This window comes from Coregonus lavaretus (genome assembly GCF_964263955.1).
Source record: "Coregonus lavaretus genome assembly, chromosome: 21".
NCBI lineage: Eukaryota > Metazoa > Chordata > Actinopteri > Salmoniformes > Salmonidae > Coregonus > Coregonus lavaretus.
Genome location: NC_140008.1, coordinates 45,000,412 through 45,011,869, shown reverse-complemented (window position 1 = coordinate 45,011,869; position 11,458 = coordinate 45,000,412). Strand labels below are relative to the sequence as shown.

The 11,458-nt window shown below is 44.2% G+C and overlaps 1 protein-coding gene across 1 annotated transcript; it reads left to right on the top strand.

Annotated features, from left to right (window-relative positions):
* Positions 1-1,951: 1,951 nt before the first annotated feature.
* On the top strand, positions 1,952-3,748 carry LOC311148603 (protein ABHD8-like; the record flags this gene model as incomplete). Its single annotated transcript, XM_084185585.1, has 4 exons — positions 1,952-2,754; positions 2,868-3,038; positions 3,211-3,427; positions 3,518-3,748. The coding sequence occupies 4 exons, from the start codon at positions 1,952-1,954 to the stop codon at positions 3,746-3,748; spliced, it is 1,422 nt and encodes a 473-aa protein (XP_084041711.1).
* Positions 3,749-11,458: the final 7,710 nt, after the last annotated feature.

Sequence of the window (11,458 nt, the reverse complement as noted above, 5' to 3'; positions counted from 1 at the left end):
TGAATAATAAATACAGCAGATGAACACTGAGGGAGACTGCTATGAAAAGGAGGGCAAGGTGTAGTTTAAAGGCAGTCATTTATGCACGGGGACGCAATGTGTATCAGTTTCTACCTAAAATGACACCTGAAATTGACTACTTATTAACAGTAAGGTGTATGGTCTGTGATTGTAGAAATACGGTAAGCTATAATATATATATACCAGTAAGTTAGATAGCCTATAAGAGGTTCACCTTTTAAACCTTTACATGCTGGCCATGCCCCTGTCAAAATCTACACTGAGAGAAAATGGAGGGCCACGCCACAACAGTCGAGGGACACATTTTTAGAAAGTTTAAACCTGATGTGTCAAGACATCAAGGCTACAGCTACCACAAAACACACAGCACCACAGAACACCATGTGGGCAGAAGAAGTGCAAGTAAGCAACAGAGGGGAAAAAGGAGAGAAAAAGAGAGGAGTAGAATGATATGCTACATTGTTACTATAATCTTCATCCAACCACAGTGAACAGTGGGGCTAAGGTTGAAAAGTCTGCAGTTGTACAAAGAGAATGTCTGGGTCCAACATCAAGCCTCAAAAGAAAGGACATCTCCGGACTATTCTATTCTATTCTATTGCAAACACAAAAGTCGAAAAAATGGTTTATGGAGAACCACTTTTTTTTTGTTTGGAGAAAGAATAGATAGATAGACAAACTAGATTGCGGATTGCAGTGTGTCTGGAGGGAGAGAAAGAAAGAGAGGTATAATCCCTCCTTTCCCAGGAAAGAAAGGAGAGGAGAGGAGAGTAGCAGGAAGACTAATAACACAGGAGGCAGACCCAGCTAGACTCTCTCTCTGCTGTTGCCAGTCTGATAAATAACACTTATCTTAAAGAGTCCCTGCTCAGGAAATAATACATTAGGAACACAGCGAGAGGACATAGTGTGAATAAATGTATCAGTAGTTGTAACGATCTGGTTTGGTCTGATTGTTTTGTTATTTTGTCAGGAACATTTTGTCAGTTGTTTGTGTAACAAGTCTATGTTAAAAGCCAAGATGCTGCCCACTCAGAATAGTTTATTTGAATTAAATGGATCTTAAAGAAGAGCCACACCCCAATCCCCTTACAGGGGCTGTCCTGAGACAGATTATGTTTGTGTACACAACGTGCGTGTGTGAATGCATGTAATCTTCGCTTCATTCAGAGCAGTCCCACTCCCAAATACCCCTTTTCCATAATCACATTGCAACAGCCTGAAAATCACAGAACCATTGTTTAAGTATTCTAAAAAACAGTAGTTGGAAAACAGCATCAGCAATGAAATGCAAAGTTTGTCATTTACTTAAATTATCTAAACAAACACACATGTTCTTGCTTTGTAGCCTCAACAATATTCACCCAAGGCCTTGGGTCCTATGAACTGTAATGATTCTGGAAGACACAGAGTGCACTCATGGGCACACTCTAGCCGGCTTTAACTCAGCCATGGGCTATTACTGTCCCCCCCCCCCCTTTCTATTAATACTTTTAAGGCCTCACTAGGGGAAGTGGCTTGATAGAAGAGCCTATTTATGAGACACGTCTGAAGGAAAATGGTCGAAGTTCTGTGGTTTTAACTAGTCACCAACGTGTCAAAGGAGTTCCTCTCCCATTCCTGAGATATTATGCGCTCATTATTCTGTTGTGCTGCGATTCTAAGAGTGGACTCTGTTCACGTAGTCCAACCTTACCCCTAAAGGCTTTAGAATAGGGATTATCCTAGCAGCATGTGTTTGTGTGTGGACACTGTGAGTGGGTGTGTGTTTCCTTATATTTGTATAGTGAAACAGCAGACTATATATCGTCAGACATTGTTATTGCCTTCATTAGTCATATGCATTTGACTTATGTTTATGTCTATGTGTGTGTGCACGCGTCTGTGTTCATGTGTGTGCGTGTGTGTGTTTGACCATCCAGGGGCAGCCATGCTGACCACCTTAATGGACGGCCTCCTCTGCTGCCTGACGGGGAAGTCGGCCAACGTCGTGGTTCCCATAGAAACCTCGGAACCCGCTGACGGCTACGAGTTCGTGGAGGTCAAACCGGGTCGCGTCCTGAGGGTCCGACACGTCATCCCGGAGCGGGAGGTGGAGGAAGAGCCCAGCGGGCCGGGGGGAAGCGTCCACTGCAAGAGGAAGATCACAGTGTATCGTAACGGACAGCTACTGATAGAAAACCTGGGGGATGCGGTAAGACAGGAGCTGTTACATGCTCCGAACGGAGAAGCAGAACCCAACTGTACTGTAGAGGTAGAGCTCGGAGACCCACCTTCCAATCCAACTCCCAACCCTGACCCCAAAGTGGACAAGACCGGGTCAGTGGTTGGGACAGGGGGAAGTGGGGCAAGGGGAGCGGCAACAGCTCCAGCCCCGACCCTCGGATTAGCCCCAGATCTGACCCAGCAGCTCCGGAAGCGGCGGCGGAAGCCAAAGCGCACAGTGGTGATCGACAGCGAGAGGAAGATCACATCGTGTAAGGGGACACACGCAGACGTGGCACTGTTCTTCGTGCATGGCGTGGGCGGCTCACTGGACATCTGGGGCAGTCAGTTAGACTTCTTCTTCCGTCTGGGCTATGAGGTCATCGCGCCAGACCTGGCAGGTCACGGGGCAAGCTTGGCGCCCCAGATCGCGGCGGCATACACGTTTTACGCCCTGGCCGAGGACATGAGGGCCATCTTTAAGAGATACGCACGGAAAAGGAACATACTCATCGGACACTCCTATGGGTGAGTTAGACAGAAGTGTGTTAGTTACAGACACTACATATTGTATTTTTTGCATTTTGCTCTCCCAGACTCTCTCCATCTCTCTCCATCGCTCTCTCTCTCTCTTTCTACAGTGTGTCATTCTGTACGTTCCTGGCCCATGAGTACCCCGACCAGGTCCACAAGGTGGTGATGATAAACGGAGGAGGCCCAACAGCCCTGGAGCCCAGCCTTTGTTCCATCTTCAACCTCCCCACCTGCGTCCTGCACTGCCTCTCTCCCTGCCTCTCCTGGAGCTTTCTCAAGTAAGAGCGGGCGAGTGATAGAGAGAGAGTGTGTGTATGTGTGTGTGCGCCTTCCCTCCCATACAGACAAACTTCAGTACAAAGATCTTTCCGTCTATGTCGTTCAAGTATGATATCCTATGCTCCACTCACTCTCTCCTCTTCCTCTCCTCTGCCTCCCTCCCTCCCTCAGGGCTGGGTTTGCCCATCAGGGTGCGAAGGAGAAGCAGCTATTGAAAGACAACAACGCCTTCAACGTGTCCTCCTTCGTGCTGCGTGCCATGATGAGTGGCCAGTACTGGCCAGAGGGCGACGAGGTGTACCACGCAGAGATCACTGTGCCCATCCTGCTGGTGCACGGCATGTACGACAAGTTTGTGCCCGTGGAGGAGGATCAGCGAATGGCAGAGGTGAGAGGGAAACCTTAATGCCAACTGTAACCCTAACTTTAACCCTAACCCTATCTTTAAACCGAATCTAACCTCCCTGCCTCCTCTCAGATCTTGCTGCTGGCCTTCCTAAAGATAATCAACGAGGGCAGTCACATGGTGATGATGGAGTGTCCCGAGAGCGTCAACACCCTCCTGCACGAGTTCTTCCTCTGGGAGCCAGACTCCCCTCCTAAATCTAAACCACGACCTGAAATCACCGCCAAGAGACCCGAAACCGCCAAGACCCCCACTGCATCCAACGGGGGAGCAACTTCAGAAAGCCAAGCCAAGAATAAGTAACCCAGAGAAGGATGGATGTGTGTTATTGACTCCAATCAAAGCTTGCACACCCAGTGGAGTGTACTGTCTACCATGGCTGGTAGTGCTAGGAATGTCTCCTCAGGTGCAGGGAGCTGGTTTGAGTCAGTTTGAACTGGTCTGGGCTGGTTTTGCGCTGGTTTAAGATTGGGATTTGAGGAGGTGGAATACAGTACACCGGGACAGACGGGCCCATATTTGGTCTAAGTCTGAGCCACTGCACTACATCAGAGAGGAAGGACAGGAGGGACGGACAGATGGCGTCAATGAGGTTGACAGTGGCTGTCTATTGTATTGTTCTGACCTGTTCTGATTGAGTGACTGATCCCTGACTCTGCCTTGGGGTGGTGTGGGGCTGAAGAGGTGCTGAGTTGTAGAGGTGGACCTGGTAATGTTATTGATGTTGCGTGTGGTACAAGGACCCAAGTCTATACTTGGGTCCACCTCTAGTTGCACTATGGGTGGAAATGTCAAAACAAGGGTGGATCAGAGAGGGAAGAGAATGTATTGGAAGTGGTCAAGTCACACAGGAAAATAACTAGCCAAGAAGAACGCTTGTTATACTACTCAAGCCAAAGGTTATCCAATGTTTGTGACAAGCAAAACAGAAACACCAGAACTAACTTTTGTTTCCTGACAGTACTTTGAATATTTGAAACTTCACAACATTGTGACTGAAGTTGAATGAGACATTTTAAATGATGTTTGACAATCAATGCTTCTTTTTGTGAAGTAGCTGACTACAATTTATTTAAATGCATTATTCATACTGTATTTAAATGCCCTTCCCTGTCAGAATAATTCCAAAGGACAAGCAAGTTCTTGACATTGACAATGTTTTCCTTTATCTAAAGATACAGAGAAACAACTTGAGGGACAGGGGAAAGACCAATGTATGAATGTTTTACACAAAGTCTCCTTGTGTATTTTATGGGGAAACAAATCTGTTTCCTTTGGCTGCTGGTTAACTGGGAAGTTACAAACTGGTAGATCATGTGTGTTTTGGGCCCTTTTAAGAAGGAGAATTATACTTGATGTTTCTTCATATTCCTCACCAAAACTATGCTGAACAATGTTGATTGTTTATCTGTTTTCCAGGTAAAAGTGATATAAGCTATGAAAATGTTAATATTGGTACACCAAATATTTTAGTAAAATCTGAGAATTCTTCAATGCCACATAGCAAGCTCTCCGTCATGTAACTATACTGAACAAAAATATAAACGCAACATGTAAAGTGTTGGTCCCATGTTTCATGAGCTGAAATAAAAGATCCCAGAAATCTTCCATAGGCACAAAAAACGTATTTATCTCAAATTATGTGCACAAATTTGTGTACATCCCTGTTAGTAAGCATTTCTCCTTTGCCAAGATAATCCATTCACCTGACAGGTGTGGCATATCAAGAAGCTGATTAAACAGCATGATCATTACACAGGTGCACCTTGTGCTGTGGACAATAAAAGGCCACTCTAAAATGTGCAGTTTTGTCACACAACACAATGCCACAGGTGTCTCAAGTTCTGAGGGAGCGTGCAATTGGCATGCTGACTGCAGGACTGTCCACCAGAGCTGTTGTCAGATAATTTTATGTTCATTTCTCTACCATAAGCCGCCTCCAACGTCCTTTTAGAGAATTTGGCAGTACGCCCAACCGGCCTCACAACCGCAGACCAAGTGTAACTACGCCAGCCCAGGACCTCCATATCCGGCTTCTTCACCTGCGGGATCGTCTGAGACCAGCCACCCGGACAGCTGATGAAACTGTGGGTTATGCACAACCGAATAATTTCTGCACAAACTATCAGAAACCGCCTCAGGGAAGCTCATCTGCATGCTCGTCGTCCTCACCAGGGTCTTGACCTGACTGCAGTTCGGCGTCAGAACTGACTTCAGTGAGCAAATGCTCACCTTCGATGGCCACTGGCACGCTGGAGAAGTGTGCTCTTCACGGATAAATCCCGGTTTCAACTGTACCGGGCAGATGGCAGACAGCATGTATGGCGTCAGGTGGGTGAGAGGTTTGCTGATGTCAACGTTTTGAACAGAGTGCCCCATGGTGGCGGTGGGGTTATGGTATGTGCAGGCATAAGCTACGGACAGTGAACACAATTGCATTTTATCAAAAGCAATTTGAATGCACAGAGATAACGTGACGAGATACTGATAATGGCGCCGGATGGGATGGCCGCCGTTTTACGGGCTCCTAACCAATTATGCTATTTTGTGTATTTTTCCGCATTGTTTGTAACTTATTTTGTACATAATGTTGCTGCTACCGTCTCTTAGGACCGAAAAGAGCTTCTGGATATCAGAACAGTGATTACTCACCTCGAACTGGAAGAATATTTTTTCTTTAATGAGTCTGACGCGAAGGATATACTGTTTCTCCTGGACCAGGCCCAAATCCCTGTCATTCGCATGAAGAAAAGACGGAGATACAGGGGGCGCAGATCCGGGGGCCTTGTGAGAATTCATCGGCGAGTGGGTAACCCGCCACTACCATCCGTTCTATTGGCCAACGTGCAATCATTGGAGAATAAACTGGATGAGCTCCGTTCAAGACTATCCTACCAACAGGACATTAAAACTGTATTATCTTATGTTTCACGGAGTCGTGGCTGAACGACGACACAGATAATATACAGTTGTTGGTGGTTGTGTGTGTCTATTTGTCAATAACAGCTGGTGTGCAAATGTCCTCATGATAAGCTGTAGACCACACTATCTACCATCTATATTTTTCATAGCCATCTATTTACCACCACAAACCGATGCTGGCACTAAGACCGCACTCAACAAGCTATATAAGGCCATAAGCAAACAAGAAAATGCTCATCCAGAAGCGGTGCTCCTAGTGGCAGGGGACTTTAATGCATGCAAACTTAAATCCGTTTTACCTAATTTCTAGCAGCATGCAAAGTGTGCAAACAGAGGGAAAAAAACAATAGACCACCTTTACTCCACACACAGAGACACATACAAAGCTCTTCCTCGCCCTCCATTTAGCAAATCTGACCATAATTCCTGCTTACAAGCAAAAACTAAAGTACCAGTGACTCGCTCAATACGGAAGTGGTCAGATGACACGGATGCTATGCTACAGGACTGTTTTGCTAGCACAGACTGGAATATGTTCCAGGATTCATCCAAGGGTATTGAGGAGTATACCACCTCAGTCACCGGCTTCATCAATAAGTGCATCGACACGTACCTATCCCAACCAGAAGCCATGGATTACAGGCAACATCCACACCGAGCTAAAGGCTAGAGCTGCCGCTTTCAAGGAGCAGGACACTAATCCAGACGCTTACAAGAAATCCCGCTATGCCCTCAGACGAACCATCAAACAGGCAAAGCGTCAATACAGGACTAAGATTGAATCCTACTACACCGGCTCTGACGCTCGTCGGATGTGGCAGGGCAACTGTGTAATCACGCTCTCCGTAGCTGATTTAAGCAAGACCTTTAAACAGGTCAACATTCACAAGGCCGCGGGGCCAGACGGATTACCAGGACGTGTACTCAGAGCATGCGCGGACCAACTGGCAAGTGTCTTCATTGACATTTTCAACCTCTCCCTGACCGAGTCTGTAATACCTACATGTTTCAAGCAGACCACCATAGTCCCTGTGCCCAAGAAAGCGAAGGTAACCTGCCTAAATGACTACCGCCCCGTAGCACTCACGTCGGTAGCCATGAAGTGCTTTGAAAGGCTGGTCATGGCTCACATCAACACCATCATCCCGGAAACCCTAGACCCACTCCAATTCGCATACCACCCCAACAGATCCACAGATGACACAATCTCAATCGCACTCCACACTGCCCTTTCCCACCTGGACAAAAGGAACACCTATGTGAGAATGCTGCTCATTGACTACAGCTCAGCGTTCAACACCATAGTTCCCACAAAGCTCATCACTAAGCTAAAGACCCTGGGACTAAACACCTCCCTCTGCAACTGGATCCAGGGCTTCCTGACGGGCCACACCCACACCCATGGTGTCCACATCACCAACAAACTATCATGGTCCAAACACACCAAGACAGTCATGAAGAGGGCACGACACCGCCTTTTCCCCTTCAGGTGACTGAAAAGATTTGGCATGGGTCCCCAAGTCATAGACTGTTCTCTCTGCTACCACACGGCAAGCGGTACTGGAGCGCCAAGTCTTGGTCAAAAAGGCTCCTTAACAGCTTCTACCCCCAAACCATAAGACTGCTGAACAATGAATAAAATGGCCACCTGGACTATTTGCATTGACCCCCTTTGTTTTTACACTGCTGCTACTCGCTGTTTATTATCTATGCATAGTCACTTTACCCCTACCTACAAATTACCTCGACTAACCTGTACCCCCACACATTGACTCTGTACCGGTACCCCCTGTTTGGGGGGGGGGGGGGTGTCCCAGTTCTTCAATGGCCTGCATACTCACCAGACATTTCACCCATTGAGCATGTTTGGGATGCTCTGGATCGATGTGTACAACAGCGTGTTCCAGTTTCCACCAATATCCAGCAACTTCGCACAACCATTAAAGAGGAGTGGGACAACATTCCATAGGCCACAATCAACAGCCTGATTAACTCAACCTGATCAACGAAGGAGATGTGTCGCGCTGCATGAGGCAAATGGTGGTCACATCAGATACTGAATGGTTTTCTGATCCACGCCCCTACATTTTTTAAAGGTATCTGTGACCAACAGATGCATATCTGTATTCCCAGTCATGTGAAATCCATAGATTAGGGCCTAATGAATTTATTTAAATTGACTGATTTCCTTATATGAGCTGTAACTCAGTGAAATCTTAGAAATTGTTGCATGTTGCGTTTATATTTTTGTTCAGTGTACGATCCCTTGGTGGATGAACATGTCAGGAGAAGCCCTGTTTTGTGTCTGATAAGTGTCCTCATACAAAGACTGCATTGAATAACAGTAAATACAGTATAGCTTTACTCTCCAGCTAGGTGTACACTCTGAATGATGCCCTCCTGTATTCCACAGGACAGGTACTGTAGTGTCAGGTTGCTCTCTTTCTAATACAACTGTTACTCTGAAACTATATGGTTGAATTCTGATCTTAGCACTGCAATAGTTCAGTTATTTCAAAATGATCACCATTCCATTTCTGTTTGTCAACCCTTTTAATGTAGCCATGTAATGCTCTCTGTTACTATTGGTTATGGAATAGTCAGTAGATCACCTAAAGATAGCAATATGCATTTTGAAAACATAACACTTAACTGGGCCGTGAAATGAGGTAACAGTAAAATGGAAGACATTCTAAAGCCTCTACAACAAGCTCTCACAGAAAACATGTCCGGCATGAACTATGTTGATAAGGATTTAAGCACAGGTTTCATATTGTTCACAGTATTCAAATGTGTCTGAATATTCGCTTATAGAGTATACCTTTTATACAATATGCAACTTTTACTTGCAAATGATGAGGTCTTGATGCTGAAAATGAGAGAACACGAGATCATTAATAAAATAGAGAATGTAGTTCTCACCAGTCAAATTTGTAAAATGTATATGAAGTGTTTAGTTCATGATTCTCAGTCGTGTTCTCAGTGGAACTTGACTTCAAATTAAAATCATGAATGGTTCTGAATCTGTGTAAACTATCAGTATCCCATTTGTGCACTTGTGTGTCTTAAATGTGTTACTGTGTTCGCCTTTGATTGTGATTTCAGAACTGGACTGCTGAAAGAATGTTCAGTTCACTAAAATAAAATCTGCTGAATATTATACCATACAATCCTTAAATGTTTAAAAGCCAAGTGTATTACAAGTTATTGTCAAAGCTACAATAACTGGGTATTTGTCAAGCTACAAGTAGTAAGTATTTGCACTATATAATACTCTGCTTAACACTAGAATGAACATGAGATATGCCTTAACTACAGTGGAAAGCATTTAGGGGTGACCTCAAGTGGGTGCTGATCCAAGGAAGTGTCCTGTACACCTTGTGTTTGCTGGGAGTATTACAGTTTGAGGAAGCTTTTGGTTATCCATCGTAATACAGGAAAGTGTAGTGGCGGTAAATAACAAGTAGCTGTCCAGATTAGGAATCAAAGCCATTTGTTACTTACACCATTCAATTCAGTAGGAAAACTACAGTAAAAAAAAAAAGATCTTAATCAACTGTGCAAACATACAATGTGGTTCCAATGGCTTAGGCTACTTGGTTTCAGCAAGTAAGAAAACAATTTTTTTCAGTATACATACTTTATCCAGAGTTACAGTCAGGGCATTGTTGCTCAGCATTCAATCTTTTCTTTTGATCAAAGCGTAGGCCAACTTCTCTTGCTTTCTTTTTAGCTCACTTGGCCTGCATCTTAGTAATAGGAAGGGCTGAGTAATCATGGTGTAATAACAGAAAGCAATGCACATTTTCAACAGTTCATCTATCTTTACAAGATATTCAATTGACCATGAAATGTCTCGGCAGAGTCGACACTCCTTTATTTCAGAAGAAATGACTGCTTAACTAAATGAATATACAGGCTTGATTTGCGCTTATATACAATATACAATTATAACAGCCTTAAAGTCTCAACCATTACGCTTACCAATATATCATACAAAGATGAAAAGTTTGCCATTTACTTTGCTTATCAAAATAGCACACAGTTTTGCAATATCCAACACAGCTTACCCTACCATGGCCACACAATACATCATGTAGTTTGCAAAGTCATAATTTTACAGAAATAAAGCTATAACCAACATAATATGAAGCATTTGAAAAGATTGCTTAAAAATCCATTCAAAACACGTCAACTTCAAATGAAGCATTACATGTAGGGGAGACCGGGAATGGTTGTAACACTTTTCACCTTTTAGTCAGTTTCTCAGAGATCGTTTATGGAAGTGTATTCAAAATTTGATACAAACAACCTACATCGGCCCTTTACAAATTGGCGTGGTTATTATACAGTATATATAAATCAAACTGCAAATGCATGGTGTGAAGTGTTACAATTTACCCCATGGTCTGGGTTAGTTGTAACAGTGCTTGGGGTGAATTGTAACAGAATTAAAAAGTGCATAAATCATGACATGTAACTAATTATTGAATGCCTTTATTGAGACCATGAGAGCTACATTGCCATGTTTAGCATTTGGTTTGGCAGAAATAATAATAAATATAAATGATAAAATGTTTATTATTTTACCCTTCACTAACTGATCTTTCTCAACCAAACAACAACTAGGCTAAACTAAACACCTGAACGTTTGTGGTGTGTGTGTGTGTCTGTGTGTGTGTGTAACTGAATGTTGCACAGTTGTGACAGTGGTATGGCTGTCCTGGGGTACAGGCTTGGTGGGCCCATCATTTGCATTCCTAGCACTGCACCCAGACCTTCTTGGACTTGTTAAAGTGCTCCATGCACACAATGCAGAAGTTTTCCTCATTGGAGGAATCTGAATCTTCTGGTTCAATGTGCTTTGTTTTGGCATTTTTCTTAGGCAAGACAGTTTTTTTTGTTGTTGTTCAGTGTGGTTTGTCTAGGATTGCTTCTTTCCAGCTGTTATTTTAGGCAGGGCAATTTTTATTTTTCCCTTCTGAGAGCTTGACTTTTTATGCTGTTCTTCCAGTGCCTGCTTGACGGGTGTATCCTTCCCCTTGTTGTAATTTTCCTGGGCCCTGCTTTTGGGAAGGGGCTCCTGTGCTT